This window comes from Mandrillus leucophaeus, unplaced genomic scaffold (assembly GCF_000951045.1).
Source record: "Mandrillus leucophaeus isolate KB7577 unplaced genomic scaffold, Mleu.le_1.0 Scaffold556, whole genome shotgun sequence".
Classification (NCBI taxonomy): Eukaryota; Metazoa; Chordata; class Mammalia; order Primates; family Cercopithecidae; genus Mandrillus; species Mandrillus leucophaeus.
In genome coordinates, this window is record NW_012105986.1 from 1,038,506 (window position 1) to 1,056,219 (window position 17,714).

The 17,714-nt window shown below is 41.0% G+C and overlaps 1 protein-coding gene across 4 annotated transcripts in view; it reads right to left on the bottom strand.

Annotated features, from left to right (window-relative positions):
* RGS20 (regulator of G-protein signaling 20) overlaps nucleotides 1-16,036 on the bottom strand; it is a 118,263-nt gene extending 102,227 nt beyond the window's left edge. For 2 of the 4 annotated variants that reach the window (XM_011998103.1, XM_011998102.1), the window contains exon 1: nucleotides 15,780-16,036. In XM_011998103.1, coding sequence (XP_011853493.1) covers nucleotides 15,780-15,944 — 165 coding nt within the window. In that variant the 5' untranslated portion in view covers nucleotides 15,945-16,036. The remainder of the gene's footprint in view (nucleotides 1-15,779) is intronic. The other 2 variants (XM_011998106.1, XM_011998105.1) reach the window with 1 other exon arrangement.
* Between the last annotated feature and the right edge of the window lie 1,678 nt (nucleotides 16,037-17,714).

Here is a 17,714-nt window from a genome sequence, read left to right on the forward strand (position 1 = left end):
TCACCTGAGCCCAGGAAGTTTAGGCTGCAGTGAGCTGGGATCACACCACTGCACTGGTGATCTGAGACCCTGTCTTGGGGAAAAGAAAAAAAGAAAGAAGAATGCTACTTCCATAATGGTTGGATTTACCAAAAATTTGGAAACAGTATTTTAGATGCCAACAGGGCATTAGAAATGACAGACCCCCTGACATTTTACATAGTAAAGAATACACACCAAAGTGAAGACATTAGCAGGATCTGCCTCAGGTAATGCCAGACACTTTTGGTAAATTAAATCTGTGGAGTCCAGAATATTGTTAGTCTGTAAAACAAGTCAACAAGGTTCATACTGTAGTATTTCATCCTAAGGTTTTTTGAAGATGGATGTTAGTAACCATGAGAAATGAAAAACCTTCTCATCCAAATCCCAAGAGCTGGTGGAAGCAAATGCAGGCATGAAAAATGTAGCATATGAAATGTAGGGGATGCTGTTGCTCAGAAAAATTTTTTTTTTTAAAGAAAACAACTTCTCTTTTTTGAGTGGCATAAGAGATAAATTTCACACCGCCACCATTTGAATTGTCACATTTTCCCAGGCTCTGCTACTCTCCTGAGGTACTGGTGAAATAAAGGGAGACAGCTGGCTAAAGCACAGAGCAGTGGAGGAAGGGTCAGGAGAGGAAGACCTGACCACAAGTTTCCCTTGTGACTTTGGATCCATCTCTGTACTCACCTGGGCCTCAGTTTCCTTGTTTGTGCCATGGCGCTTAGTGAAGATGGGCTCTAGGGCTTCTTGCTGAGCCTACGTCTGGGCTCAGCATGTGGCCCATTCTCTGATACATAATCAGTCTCCAATGCCCTCTCTTAGGACACTCACACATCCAAACCCCAAACCTTCCACCTTACAGAGGAAGCAGAGCATAATCCCCAGCGAGAGCTCCAGAGCCAACCTGCCTCCCCAAGCACGTACTTCTCAACATCTCCTCGGTTATTTCCCAGCTCTCTTAATTAAATTGCAGTGGCCTCCTAAACAGCTCCAGCCTTTGCACCTACACGGCACCTGTGTCCACCCCACTCCATTCCCCACCTTACAGATAAGGGATCTTTCTAAAACATAAATGTGAGGCTGGGCTCGGTGGCTCAAGCCTGTAATCCCAGAACTTTGGGAGGCCAAGGCAGGCAGATCACCTAAGGTCAGAAGTTCAAGAACAGTCTGGCCAACATGGTGAAACTCCCGCCTCTACTAAAAATACAAAAATTAGCCGGGCATGTAGGATTACAGGCGGGTGCCTGTAATCCTAGCTACTCGGGAGGCTGAGGCAGGAGAACCTCTTGAACCTGAGAGGCAGAGGTTGCAGTGAGCTGAGATTGCGCCACTGCACTCTAGCCTGGGTGACAGAGGAAGACTCAAAAAAAAAAGTAAGTGTGTCCTGTTCTTTCCTTCCTTTTAGCCTCACAGGGGCTCCTCATTTCTCTGCAGGATGAAGTTCAAGTGACTTTACATGGCATAGAAGACGTTCTGCGATTTGTTGATGTGTACTCTGTCTACCCATCTTTCTGTCACCTATTCATTGGTACTCAAAGCACCATTCACATTCATGTTCCTTCCGTTCCTAAAATTTCCTTGTTCATTCTCACTCCTGGGACTTTGTGTCAACTGCTTCTTCTGCCTGAATCACTCCCCTCTCCAGTTTCCTCTTCTTCTCTCCCAGGGCAATCTCCTCTCCTATTTATCCTTCAAGTCTTAGCTTAGATGCCATTTCCCTCAGGAAGCTCTCTCACGTTGGGGTTGCCTGTGTGCTCTGTATTGTGATAGTCTGTTTTCCCATCAAGCTCTGAATTCTGTGAGCCTCAAGACTTTGCAATATTCAGACCTCTGTCTCAAAACCCTGTGCAGTCAACCAGGTACAATGGCTCATGTCTGTAATCCAGTATTTTGGAATGTTGAGGCGGGTAGATCACTTGAGGCCAGGAGTTCAAGACCAGCCTGGCCAAAATAGTGAAGCCCCGTCTCCACTAAAAATGGATAAAATTAGCTGGGCACGGTGGTACACACCTGTAATCTCAGCTACTCGGGAGGCTGAGGCAAGAAAATAGCTCCAGCCCAGGAGGCAGAGGTCACGGTGAGCCGACATCACGCCACTATGTCAGCCTGGGTGACAGGGCAAACTCTGTCTTAAAAACAAACAAACAAAACAAAAAACCCTCACAAAAAAACCTAAGCAGTACTGAGATATAACATGTACTGAATGAATATCTGCTAAATGAATGAACTTCGAAATGACATGATCTGGAGTTGATAATTGTTGAAGCTGGGTAATGGGCACATAAGATTTTATTATGCTGTTATGTCTAACACCTTTATAATAAACATTTTTTGATAGATGTGGTTTTACATTTGCAAACAATGCATCTCATCTCTTCATCGATACAGAGGTGAGAAACGGGGGTAGAGACTGTAGCAATTGCATGAGTAGACCCTGAAGGTATGAGGTTTGTTAAAATGGATGTTCAGAGAAGGCCTGACACAAGAGGGCCACCCCATTTGTCCCCACGGACCTGGGCCGGATCTCTCAATTTCACACTGATGGAGCCTGAAAATCAACAAACAAGATGGCAAGAACAGGGAAGACATTGTTCTCTCCAAAGTGGACAATTTGTGACAGGCTCAGGAAGGCTGCCTGGGCTTTACAGCTTTTCCAGTGGTTCCTAATAAACCGGGCTTTGTGCGAGCCTCGTTCAGGCCATGTGGGGCCCTGTCGTTCTAAGGCTTTCTCCCTCCTCTGGCCCGGCTGCTGGGAGAACTTGTTAGCGGGCATTGATTTCTTTGAGTTGGACGCGACTGAATTAGACTGTTTTGCTTGGCATTTTAAAAGGGATGTTTTCCTTGGGGAAGTTGGAGTTTGGCACTGCCTTGAAATGAAACATTTTGGGGGCCATTCAGGATTCTTAACTGTCATTAATTTCTTTTGGGGCATATGAAACATTTGTCTGAAGAAAGATTTTAACAATTTCAGTTTGAAGGCATCAAGAAATACCATATGCTCCCTGACCTTAATCAGATGAAATCTTGTTTCATCCACACAGTGGAAAAAAATTAGAGAAATAATGCATTTCTATATCTACTGATCAACCGACCAGTCAATATTAACTGGGCTCTTACTTTGTGCCCAGTAGGTGCAAGGTCCATCTGCAGATGGAGATAACTAGATTAACAACTGTTGTGGGAGAAACTGGCTACAAACCCAGCCCATAGGGTTCCAAGGGGTTCCCAGGAGGCAGCACAGGGCTAATGGAAAGCTGGACCCACTGATGCAGGCTTTAAATAAAAATACCTCAAAGTATCTTAGTTTTTTTTTTGAAATGAAGTCTTGCTCTATTGCCAGGCTGGAGTGCAATGGTGCAATCTCAGCTCATTGCAACCTCGGACTCCTGGGTTCAAGCGATTCTCCTGCCTCAGCCTCCTGAGTAGCTGGGATTACAGGCACCTGCCATCATGCCCATCTAATTTTTTTTGGATTTTTGTAGAGATGGGGTTTCACCATGTTATCCAGGCTGGTCTTGAACTCCTGACCGACCTCAAGTGATCCACCTGCCTTGGTCTCCTAAAGTGTTGCTGGGATTACAGGCGTGAGTCACCATGCTCAGCCGTATCTGAGTTTTTTTAAAAAGCCTATGTCTTTATAGTTTACCAGCATTGTTACATGTCTTGTCTCATTTGATTTTTTTCAAAGCAACCCATTCAAATTGTCTGTGAGAATTATTATTGTCTTGATTTTATACAAGATAAAACATCATGCCTGTAATCCCAGCACTTTGGGAGGCCGAGGACGGCAGATCATGAGGTCAGGAGATTGAGACCATCCTGGCTAACATGGTGAAACCTCGTCTCTACTAAAAATACAAAAAAAAAAAAATATAGCCGGGTGTGGTGGCAGGCGCCTGTAGTCCCAGGTACTTGGGAGGCTGAGGCAGGAGAATCGCTTGAACCCGGGAAGCAGAGGTTGCAGTGAGCCGAGATGGTGCCATTGTACTCCAGCTTGGGTGACAAAGTGAGACTCTGCCTCAAAAAAAAAAAAAAAAAAAAAAAAAGATAAAATGAAGACTCAGAGAATGAAATCCAACTTAGACCTGAATTCAAAAACAAATTCTTGGCATTTCAAAGACATTTCCCTTTATGTCATCATCCTGCGTGGTGGCAGTTTGTACCTGTGCCAGCCAAAACGGTGATATCACTGAGCTTTTCACTTGGTAAAAAAGGACATCTTCAAGTACTCAGACTTCAGTTAGTTACAACTGAGCCTCAAGTCATGCTGGTTCGAAGTGCTGCAATGCTTGGATTTCCACCAGATGTCACCATTCACCATTGTTCTACTCCCTGCCTTTAAAAAGCATTCGCAAAGAAGAGCCCATTTGCTCTTGGGCCCCTGAGAATGCTTATTGCATCTGGGAGTGAGGTGGAGGGCTGTATTCCAAGAAGCGAGCAATGAGCTCTGAATCTTGACTCAGGGAGAAGGAATTTGAAAATGTCATGGCCAGACATGGTGCCTCACACCTGTAATCTCAACACTTTGGGAGGCTGAGGCGGGCGGATCACCTGAGGTTGGGAGTTTGAGACCAGCCTGACCAACATGGAGAAACCCCGTCTCTACTAAAAATACAAAATTAGCCAGGCATGGTGGCACATGCCTGTAGTTCCAGCTACTCGGGAGACTGAGGCAGGAGAATCGCTTGAACCGGGAGGCAGAGTTTGCAGTAAGCCGAGATCGCGCCATTGTACTCCAGCCTGAGCTACAAGAGCGAAACTCCATCTCAGGAAAAAAAAAAAAAAAAAAAAAAAAGAAAAGAAAAGAAAAGAAAATGTCATGAGCTCTCTGGTTCCTGATTTCCTAAAACCCAAAGGCATTCATTTCCCCCTCCCCTTGTGATTTAATGTATCTAAAAACCCAGCCCATTTCCAACAGATAAACCAAGCAGAATTATAACCTGGCTTTTGGCCAAAACTGCTTAGAAAAGGAGGAGATTTTCTTTTCTTTGTAGAGATAGGGTCTCACTCTGTCACTCAGGCTGGAGTGTAAGTGGCATGATCATAGCTCACTGCAGTCTCTAACTCCTGGGCTCGGCAATCCTCATGCCTCAGCCTCCTGAGTAGCCGGGACTTAGGGGCATGTGCCACTCACCCAGCTAATTTTTCAATTTTCTTGTGGAGACAGGATCTCCTTTGTTGTCCAGGCTGGCCCCAAACTACTGGCCTTCTAAACTGCTGGCATTACAGGGATGAGCCACCATGCCTCGCCCTCCAGCTAATTTTTTATAAAGGAGGAGGTGTTGAAGTGAAGATGGAACCAAGGAACGCTGCACCTTCTCTGTGATCAGAAGTAGAAGCCAGCGGGATTTGCATCACACTGGAGTGTGGCTTCTGAGGAGGGGCTGGACGTAGCCCTGTACCCCAAGTTTCCCACCTGCTCAGATTTTATATGGTCCAAATTACACTACTCAGGTTCATTCTTGTGGATCTAATATGAATGTTCCCTGTAGATTTCATGAGCAGGAGTGATATATGAATTCATTTACATCTAAGTGCATATGAATTTGAACTTTGATTTCTTTGATTAAAGGGAGAACCTAGGCTGGAATGAGAGAATGAGGTTCCTAGGGTATGTTAGGGTATGTCTGTGGATGTTGCGGAAGAGTCTAAGGTGAGGGGTGGGTGAGAGAGAGGGGAGGCGAACTTCTCTTAACTTCTAGTTTGGTCCAGGCTAACGACCAGGGGCCTGCGGGACCCTCTTTTGCCTCCTGTTCCTCACATCCTCCTCACCTTCACTCTGTTTATCTTCAGGGTAGCAAAGAATCCATGCGGGGCAATGTGGGGCAATGGTTGGCCTCCCCAAAGCTTGGACTCCCCATGGGCCAACAAATGATGGGAGATGTGTGGCTTCTCCAAAACTGCAGCTCTGGGAAAGGGGAAGCTTACAGATCTTAATGATGCTAATAAGTTGTTAAAAATAATCAGGTGCAGGTATTTTTAAGACAAGGCAAAAACAGAAAAAAGGAAGCAATAGTACCTGGATTTTATTTGCTGATCATAAGCTTGCTTTTTAATCCAGCAAACTCATTCTTCAACAAAACTCTCTGTAAAATTAACTGCATGTCCTCTTGGGATGATGTTGGTGGTAATAATACTTTCTCTTCAAATGAAAACTTCAAAAATATGTCCTTCAGAACATATTTGGGCAAATGGTCACAGATGAAAGCCTTAAATACAACTTGCAGAAGCAGAGAGAGCAGATTTATGATAGAATTCAGAAACGCAGTGTGACACTGGTGATATCAACTGCTTTGATCATTTCTTTCAGGTAATGTTTTATTCATTTCATTTGGTCATATTTTGTTCTACTATTTTTATGCAACTTCACACAGTCTACATATTTTATTGATAACTTACAGGTAAAAATACTCATGTATCAGTGTGGGTGGTTATCTGATGACCCACACTGGGTCAACTGGCTTGACTCAAGAGAGGACAGAGGGTCGCACAAGAACTTCATGGCCTGTGTCCCCTAGGGGCTGAGGGTCTGCTGACTCTAGACTTTAGTTTTGTGGGGCTCATCCACAGATACTTTTCAGAATGTCTGGTGGTGGGAATAGGAGATAAACAGAGAAGATGTGTAGAATTATCTCTGAGGCATGATTACAAGGCTTGTGGGTGATAGATATAAATATGCCAGGCCTCAAATATCTAAATCAGGGCTGTCTACTTCAGGTGCCATCCTTGATTTGGGAACCCCATAAGCTGGTTTAAAGTTGCAATCAACCAAAATATGTGCTGGACGACGCCTTAAGATTGTCTTACAACCTACAGAACAGCTAGGACTGATGGATTTTTTTTTTTTTTTTTTTTGAGACAGGGTCTCACGCTGTTGCCCAGGCTAGAGTGCAGTGGTGCAATTTTGGCTGACTGCAGCCTCTGCCTCCTCGGTTCAGGCAATTCTCCTGCCTCAGCCTCCTGAATAGCTGGGATTACAGGCATGTGCCACCACACCCGGCTAATTTTTGTATTTTTTAGTAGAGATGGGGTTTCACCATGTTGGCCAGGCTGGTCTCAAACTCCTGACCTCAAGTAATCTGCCTGTCTCGGCCTCCCAGAGTGCTGCAATTACAGGTGTGACCCACTGCACCCAGCAAGGCTGATGGATCTTGAGACAGAGACCACATATATACTGGGCCGGATCCTCTCTCCTAGGAATTTGGAATGAGAACATGGAGCCACATCTCTTAGAGGCGGTTTGCTGATGTTAAACTGTCTTTCTAGCATCTTCCACACATTCCTGGGCTGAGGTTCCTGGGCTGTTAGCCTCCTGCTTCCTTGCCATTACCTTTTGTCTTCTAGTCACATGAAATTTGAACAGACAGTTACAAAGATGTGAGACAATGTCTTCCATATTTTAGTTCATTTCCAGTCTTATTTTGAATAAAAAGTTCTTAGAGTGATCTATCACTTGAATATAAATCCTTACAATTTTTAGTGTTGAGAATTCAAAATCATATAAGCCAAATGTAGTCTTATGGGAAAACATATTTGGTTATATAGTTGATGTCAAATCAAATTACTTTCATAGCCTGTGATTTGGGTTTCTTTCTTGAATATTTGAATATATTCCAATTGTCACTATATAGTTTAAACTATTATCCTTTCAACATATTTGCTTCATCTTAAAATTTCATTTTTCAGTCATTTTAAATGCAGGAGCTGTGAAACCATTCTATAGAAGTTTCTAAAATAAACTCTTAAATGACACAAGCTTGATTTGGATCACCTTTTCTCATAGAATGGAATTAAATGGTTTCTAGAGAACCTAGAAAAACAGTTTTACTCCCTGATATGGTTTGGTTGTGTCCCCACCCAAATCTCATCTTGAACTGTAGCTCCCCTAATCCCCACGTGCTGTGGGAGGGACCCATTGGGAGGTAATTGAATAGTGGGGGTGGGTTTTTCCCGTGCTGTTCTCATGATAGTGAATAAGTCACACGAGATCTGATGGTTTTATAAAGGGCAGTTCCCCTGCACATGCTTTCTTGCCTGCCACCATGTAAGACATGCCTTTGTTCCTTCTTTGCCTTCCACTATGATTGTGAGGCCTCCTTAGCCGTGTGGAACTGTGAGTCCATTAAACCTCTTTTTCTTTATATATTAACCAGTCTTGGGTATTTCTTCACAGCAGTATGAAAAAGGACTAATACATTCCCTGAGGTTCCCAGTATAGTTTATCCACATCTTTATCTTGCAAGAGGGTAAAACTTTAATGTAAATTTTCTAAAGCATTTGCAGTGATTCTGTGGCTTTGTGAAGACTGGCTTGATTTCAGCAGGGAAGCCAACATGATTTTATGAGACCTTTTGAACAATGGAAATGATACTAGATATATTTTTCCCTAACCATTAAAACCATTTAAAATCTGAGAGTTGTAAAATCAATGAAAAGACAAACAGACCAGTATACTAAAGCTAGCCAGGATTTTTGCAGTATGCTTCTTTGATTTTCATATGGGATTTTTTTTCCATTTAAAAAAATTCCCCTGAAAGGTCAAGATGATGTGCACGATTACCGAATGTTTGCTAGGTAGCATACACAACAGCTCCCACTGTGGTGTATAAATAGAAGATGAAAAGTTTGTTGTTTAAATTTAAAGGCACATCGTAAGCTCTAGTCTTTGGGATTCTTAAAAATAAATGTATTATGTTAATTTTCAAAATACAAAAAAACTGAGTGACTATCTTCATGAACCCTCATATCCATCACCCAGTTTCAATAATTAACAACATATTGCCAGTTCTGTATTATCTCTTACACTCCTACTTCCCTCCCGCCCTGGATTATTTTAAGGCAAATCAAAGATCACATGTCTTTTTTGAAAACACTTTCAGTACTTCCCACTTCCTCTGCCTCACCCTCAGCAGTTTTTTTTTTTTTTTAAACATAACCCCGGTTCCATTGCTGGATATTTTTCAGACAGTTAAGGAGGCATTGGACATGGCCTACAGGTTAAAAAACATGGGGCCACATTAACCGTTGCAAATAATCTTTTGAGCTTGCCCCAGCTGATCATGGGAGACCCTTCTCCACCTTCCTTGCTTGGGGGCGTCTCAGTTGTTTCTAAAACCTCCAGGGTGAATCAGTTATCACCCTTTTCACTCTTCCCTGCCTCTCTTTATTCAGCAATGCCACCTCTGGCTCTTTGTGATATTACATTGACTTTTTTCAAGCCAATGTATATCTGAAAAGCACAAATACACATTATGCTTTCTTTCAGGTATGTGTATATATAAGTTTTTAAAAGGATGTGTGTGTATATATATTTAATTTTATATATATACACACATCCATTTCTGATATAAAGACTGCTTTGCTTTTTATTTATAGTCACTTGAGTTTTCTATTTATGACCTCTCCTGCTACCAGAGAGCCTTACCACAGTGAGATACTAGTCTGTTTCATTGATAGAATGGTTTTCCATTTTTCCTGTTCAGAGTCTCAATCAGAATTGTAAGTGGAGTATGTAGGTGTTTAGATTAGAGCCCAGTGGATGGTATGGTGACGGCTGCCAGTGTAATCCCAAATGTTGGGACTACAGGTGTGAGCCACCACATCTGGCCACCATTTGCTTTTAAATTGATCACCATTTCATTTATTACTTTGAAAGGCATTAGCTGGTATCTTAGGTGCTTAATTAATGTAAGGGATTGTCCAAGTTACCTATATAAGAAAAGTCTCTGGGATGATAAGTACCTTTTATGACAAGCTGAAACACTTTTATTTTTATTTTGTTTATTTTTATTTTTAATTCACACATAATAATTACATGTATTTATGGTACGATGTGATGTTTTAATATTTGTATACATGGTAGAAACCTTAAATAAAGCTAACATAACCATCACCTCATCTATTTTTTTTGTAATGAGACAGTTAAAAATTTACTTTTTCGCAACTTTGAAATATGAAATATACACGATTACAAGCTGAGTATTCCTTACACAAAATGTTTGGGACCAGAGGTGTTTTGGATTTCAGATGTTTTTCAGCTTTTGGAATATTTGCATTATATTTACTGGTTCAGCATCCCGAATCTAAAAATCCAAATCTGAAATGCTCCAATGAGCATTCCTTTTGAATGTCATATCTGCACTTAAGTTTCAGATTTTGGAGCATTTTGCATTTTGGACCTTCAGGTTAGGGATGCTCAAGCTGTATTAACTACGGTCAACATACTGTAGAATAGATCACTCAAATTTATTTCTCTAATCTCGCTGATACTTTGCGGCCTTTGACCAACATCTTCCCTTTCTCCCCACCCCTCTTTGTTTTGTTCTTAATGTCACATGGATTGTCCTGGGTTCTGTGAACTTAGAGGTTGAATAATTGAAGACATTTTTTCACTTTCCCAAAGATCATACCCAAGGTCTTCCTTATGGTCTCTATCAAAGGAAGATCATGTAAGTACTGCTCACTGAGAACCCAAGGCCCTGAGCCCCAGGCCTGTGGAGCCATATCCCCTGGGCCTCACTTGGGAAGACCCTGCAGCAGATGCCAGAGGGCCACTGAACGTATGCATGCTAGCCACAACAGACAGAAGCATGGCTGACTTCCAAATGAGACTTTTCCTCAATAGGTTTGTGAACATCTCAAGTGTTAAACTAATTACTATGGAATTATTTTCGGAGAGCCTTCAAGAAAATAAACAACTTTATTCTTCTCAGTGAACTTACTCTTTCACAAAAGGAGGCAGGACAGAATAATTCTGTCTTCTGAATACACTAATGGTAAGGTATTTGGCCAACAGGCATAATTGCTCTCTTACTAAGCTGTTTTTCTTTCCTTCTTTCCTCTATCATTTTCATCACACAAGGCTCCATTGTCTTTGTAGCTGCCCTTTGGTGCCTTGAGATTTATTTTCTCCTTTCTGTGTATAAGGTCTTAAAATAAGTGCTTTGATCAGCTGCTCAAGGGATCACAAGTCTGGAACAGCAGAGCACTTAGAAGCCCACACTTTCAGAAGGGCATTGACTTTGGAATGGGCTGAAAAATAACCTTGTGGAAACAGCTCTCTTGTCTAAGCTCTGACCATGTTTATTTTTGAGAAAGAATGCACACACATAAACAAATATATTGACAGAGTTGACTTCTCACTAGAGCAGCTGTAACGCTTTCTCTTCCTCAGGTTGATTGTCTAGAAAAACTGCTGGCCTAGAGTTCACCCGCCCTCCCGCTTGCATTCCTGCCCTGAAAGGAAACAAAAATCCTGATGGAAGAAAAAAAAAATCTGATCAGCTGGGCACGGTGGCTCACGCCTGTAATCTCAGCACTTTGGGAGGCCAAGGCAGATGGATCACATGAGGTCAGGAGTTTGTGACCAGCCCAGTCAACATGGTGAAACCCTGTCTGTACTAAAAATACAAAAAAAAAGTAGCTGGGGGTGATGGTGGGCATCTTTACTCCCAGCTAGTTGGGAGGCTGAGGCAGGAGAATCACTTGTACCTGGGAAGCGGAGGTAGCAATCAGCTGAGATCGCGTCACTGCACTCCAGCCTGGGTGATGGAGCAAGACTGAGTCTCAAAAAAAAATAAATAAATAAAAATAAAAATAAAATAAATAAAAAATAATCCGATGAAGACAAGTGTGTGAGTGTATATGCAGGTGTATGGGATTTTGTAGTAAATTAGTGGTCTGTGTTGGAGTATTTTGGGCAGAAACCATACAGAAAGTACTATTAAGAAGACTGGCTTCAAGCCAAGGAAACTACAGTCCACTTTTTAAATCCCTGTCAGAAGCTATCAAATACTTATTGAAATCAGCGTCAGAAAATCCAAGTTCAAATCACCTCTCAGCTGACTTCACATATGCAACCAATCAAACTTGTTTTCTCATCTCTAAAACAGGTCAGACCACATCAATGCTATTAACCCAAGGAGCCAAATGGAAAGAACAACTGGAATAACCACAATAAATGTAGGCGATTTGTATGTCATATTGTCAGTTTAACCTGCCTTTAGGTTTGCTTTTTAAGATTGCTTATTTTGAAATAATGCTATAGTCATAGGAAATCACGTACACAGAATGTACAGAGTGGTCCCGTGTACTGATCACCCACTTTCCCTCAATGGAGACTGCATTAACTAAAGAACATCAAAACTAGGAAATGAAAAGGGTACCATTCACAGAGCTTACTCAGATTTCACTCATTTCTGTGTGTGCACGTGTATAGTTTCATGCAACTTTAGCACATTACATGTGTAATGTGCATAACTGCCGCTGCAGTCAAGACACAGAACTGGTTCATCACCACCAGGCTCCCTTTAAAGTGTGACCCCTTTGTAGCTATACCCACCACCCTACCTAATCCCTAATCTTTGGCAACCACGAATCTGTTCTCTATGTCTATCACTTTATTTCAAGAGTGGCTTATATAGGCTGGGCACAGTGACTCACATCTGTAGCCCCAGCACTTTGGAAGGCTGAGGTGGGCAGATCACTTGAGGTCAGGAGTTCAAGACCAGCCTGGCCAACATGGTGAAACCCTGTCTCTACTAAAAATACAAAAATTAGCTGGGTGTGGCGGCGCATGCCTGTAGTCCTAGCTGCTCTGGAGGCAGAGGTGAGAGAATCGCTTGAACCCAGGAGGCAGAGGTTATAGTGAGCCGAGGTTATAGTGAGCCAAGATCACCCCACTGCACTACAGCCTGGGCGACAGAGCAAGATTCCATCTCAAAGAAAAAAAAAGAGTGGCTTATATAGAATCATACACATATAGGTAGTGTGTGACTTTTTGGAATTGGCTTTTTCTCCCCCGCTCAGCATCAGTCCCTGAAGTCTACCCAAGTGTGTTGTGTATCAGTAGTTCATTCCTTTTAGTGGCTCCATGGGATTCCACGGTATGGATGTACCACTGTTTGTTTAATCATTCATCCCTTGAAGGGCTTTTGGGTTGTTTCTGTTTTTTGACTATTACAAATAAAGCAGCTGTGGACATTGGCATACAGGGTTGGTGTAAATGTAGGTTTTCATTTCTCTGGGATAAATGCCTAATAGTGAAATTGCTAGACCATATGGTAGCTGTATCTTCAATTTGATGAGAAACTGCCAAATTATTTTCCAGATTGCTTGTACTATTTTACATTCCTATCAGCAATGCATGAATGATTCAGTTTCTCTGTATCCTTTCCAGCAGTTGGTGTTGTCATAATTTTAGTCATTTTAGCCATTCTAGCCATTTTTATAGTCACTATTTTTTCTCCATTTTACCCATTCTGCTGGGTGTGTAGTGATATTTCACTGTGACTTTAATTTGCATCTCCCTAATGGCTAACAATGTTGACTGTCTTTTCATATATTTATTTGCCATCTGCATATTCTCTTCAGTAAAATGCCTGTTCATGTCTTTTGCCCATATTCTTGTTGGACTGTTGTCTTTTACTCTTGAGTTTTGAGAATTCTTTATTCTCGGTTCAAGGTGTTTGGCAGACGTGGGGGTGAAAGTATTTTCCTGCTGTCTGTATGCTGTCTTTTATCCTCTCAATAGAGTCTTTGACAGGGCAAAAGTTTTTTAGATTCTAATGAAGTCTTATTTATTGATTATTTTTCTTGCATGGATCATGATTTTTTGGTGTCTGTGTACTCTTCACCTAGCCCTAGCTCATAAAGATTTTCTCCCATTTTTTTCCTAAAAGTTCTATAGTTTTACATGTAGTTGTACATTTAAGCCCATGATCTATTTGGGGGTAATTTTTGCAGGAACTGTAAAGCTTAGGTTGAGGATTTTTGGAGAATTTCTGACTGACCCCTTGATGTCTAGATACATTTTAGTCCACGTTCCCTCTTTCTGCCTCTATATGTATGTTCTTAGACATTATTTCACGTCTACCTTAGATTTCACTGCTTTCACTCTAACACTGGGCTTCTTCAATTGTCTTACCCCAGAGTGATCATATTCCTCCCCTAATATCTTACTGATTGAAAAAATGTACAATAATTACGTAGGTACCTTATATTATTGACATGAGTCATGCTGATAATATGCTATATGTTTGTCTTTCTCAATATACAGTAAGTCTCTAGAAAGGAGGGAGCTTATCTTGCTCTTTCTCTTTATTCCCTATGGCTCCTAGCCCAAGGTTTTGCAGTTAGTAAGGATTCAATGATAACAGCAGACTCAAAATGAGTTCGGTGTTTCCATCCTTACATTTGCTAAAAGAGGCACGTCTCCTCTTTCTGTATTCAGATGCAATATAAAAAGATTTTTTTTCAAAAGGCAAAAACTGAATGAAGGAGCCAGTAGCATCCCAACCGGATTGCTTCCTTCTACCCTCACCTGTTGCTGTACAGACTGGAACCCGTTAACAGATTAGTGAGGTTAGGATAGAAGTTAGGCTGCCCAGCACCAGCGTGTGTGGTTGATTCCAGGATGCCATGGGAAGGTGTAACAGTGATTTTTAAATATTTTTGCATTTTATTTGTCTTTGATTCCACTTAGAGCATACCTTATCAAGACAGTTAGAACTTTGAAATTATATATATGTATGTGTGCGTGCATATACATACATACATATACAACAGCATACATATGCACCATATAATGGGTATATTTGTTGTTTTTGATGTCTGTTTCCTCAAAGTAGCCTCCACATTCTGTCTTTCAGAAATATCTTTTGCATGTGTTGCCTACATTAAGATGTCCATTAATTCAGGACTCTTGGCCACTACATCCCATTTCATTGCAGCTTGCTAAACTCTTAGTGCTTAGATGATAATAGGGGGTGTGGGAATTCATGTGTTATTTGTGCACATATGTCTGAAAGCTCAAAAGAACAGGCCCGTATATATTTACAAAAAAAACCTTTATGTTGACCCTTTTTATTTTTATTATTTTCCCCTCCACTTGTGCCAAATGGTTAAAATAACATTAGGAGAAAGGGCAGACGTAGAGAATTATATAAAGAGTTTGCAAATAAATAATGATTATTATCAGGATATGAGCCATGGCAAAAGAACAGGTGAATTTTCTGGTGTTAAGGTATTTGAACAGTTTTATAGTTTTGCAACACTTAATTTTGAGTGTGCTCTTGCTTGTTAGACATTAACACATGTCCATATTCTATACCAAGTAACCTTTTACGAAATGTTAATAGCTAAGAGGATTTACAGACTCAAACTGTATTTTCTTCAAAGATACACACAACATCCAGCAGGTAAATTGTCACTCTTTGGAGAAATAATGTTATTACCTACTGATAGAAACTCAAGCTTAAGAAATTCACCTTAGGAAACTTTTAATTTGGAAAAAACATCCCTTAGCTCCTTAATGTTCTTATGTTCTTAGTTTATTAATTGTTTTCCCTAGGAATTTTTTTTTGTAGAAAGCAGTCTACAATTTTTCTTTCATTATTATATGGGATATCATATTTATATCAGAGAAAGACATCCAAGGGCTAACACTTAAAGCCACAAAGTCTGTCTAGATTTGTTGAATGTTATCACCTGAAATGAACAAACAAACAAACAAAAAAGCAATAAACAACAATTTGTTTTGGTAAGGGGAATCTGTTTAGATTGGAGAAAACTAGATAGATCAGGTAATTATCATCTAGGTTCTAGATTTCCCTTGGGGTTGGTTTGAAAACATTTTTGGAAAAACATTAAGATAAGAGAGCAATGACACTAAAGCTTGCATATAGTTTTATATTCTTTCTGGTAAACACTTTCCCTTGACAGGAAAGGATCATGGATTGTGGAGATCACCTTACCTTGATATCAGGAACGGCCCTGGGGTCTCCTTCATTTTCTGTGATTTGGTGAATGTCTGCATTATATCTCTGAGCCCTAAACAGGGGCAGAAACTGTGTCCATATAGATGGCCTGAAGAAATGTTTCTGGAGGCACTCTTGGTTATCTTGGGAAAGCTGGGGCATGTTTTCACAATAAAGGCCCCAAATGAGTCTTGTTGCTTGGTTTTCCCAATATTAGCACAGGATCTACTCTGTTTCTCTTTGTTTGGTTAATGCTGGGCTGGCTCTGAGTCTGTGGGGAGCCTCCTCGGAAAGTTACACTAATGAAAGCAAAAGGATTATCTGCTTTGTGGATCAGTAGCTTATCCACAGATCTTTCATGTTCTATTCCTGGTAGAGCTGCTTATTTTGGATGTCTAGGTGCTGTATGTTATGAGTGCCCTCTAAAGGTAGAAATGTATTCTTAATTAAAATGTAATCCTAAATCAAAATGGAAAGAAACGATCCAAGTGATATATAGCTTAGCATATAGTGATAAATTAAATAGACTGTTTGGCAAAAATTCTTGTGTTAGTGGTGTTTGATAGCCAATAGTACCTGACAATCTTGGGCTGTGCATTTGACAGGCAGATGGTTGGCCTAATCTTTCCAGGTTTCTTAAAAGGTCATTTTGTCTTTTTTTTTTTTTTTTTTTCCTTTTTGTGGAGAACGGAGTCTCGCTATATTACCCAGGCAGGTCTCGAACTCTTGGGCTCAAGCTATCCTCCTGCCTTTGCCTCCCTGAGAGCTGGGATTACAGGCGTGAGCCACCGTGCCCGGCTGAAAGGTCATTTTAGTAACAGTCATCTTTGTAGGTAGTAACATATGCAAAACTCATACCCAAACTTAAACTCAATGATTATTATACTTTTTACATACATCATGTGGAGTATGTTAAATTGATTTTCTTATGAGATGACTAGGTACCCAATGAGTAAGCCAAGAATTGGCTTCTAACACCATACTTCATATTTATAAACTGCTTTATAAATATAAGATTATTAAGCAGAGTGGAAAAGGTAGAATACCTTTCTGTCAAGAGGCAACTAATGCCCAAGTAGCTTCTGTTGGGTTTGAGGGTGCACAAAGGTAAGGGATGTGTATTACTGGGGTCAATGAACTGGAAAAGTTTCCTTTTGTAAAATTGCTTTATAGATTCAACACAATGCCTATCATACGTCGGCTCCTTTCTTTTGCAGCGGTTGACAGTTGATTCTAAAATTCATATAAAATTATAAGGGGCCAGGCATGATGGCTTACACCTGTAATCCCAGCACTCTGGGAGGCTGAGGCGGGCGAATCACGAGGTCAGGAGTTCGAGACCAGCCTGACCAACATGATGAAATCCCGTCTCTACTAAAAATATAAAAAATTAGCCAGGTGTGGTGGCATATGCCTGTAATCCCAGCTACTCAGTAGGCTGAGGCAGGAGAATCGCTGGAATCCAGGAGGCAGAGGTTGCAGTAAGCTGAGATCGTGTCACTGCACTACAGTCTGGGTGACAGAGTGAGACTCCGTCTCAAAAAAAAAAAAAAAAAAAATTATAAGGGACCCAGAATATCCAAAACAGTCTCGAAAAAGAACAAAGTTGAAGGATCACACTTCCCAAGTTTAAAACTTACTGCAAAGCTACAGTAATTACCATTAACATTCTTCACAGAATTAGAAAAAACTATTTTAAAATTCATATGGAACCAAAAAAGAGCTCGTATAGCCAAGACGATCCTATGCAAAAAGAACAAAGCTGGAGGCACCATGCTACCAGACTTCAAACTATACTACAAGGCTACAATAACCAAAACAACATGGTACTGGTACAAAAACAGGCACATAGATCAGTGGAACAGAATAGAGAACTCAGAAATAAGACCACACATCTACAACTATCTGATCTGAAACAAACCCGAAAAAAAA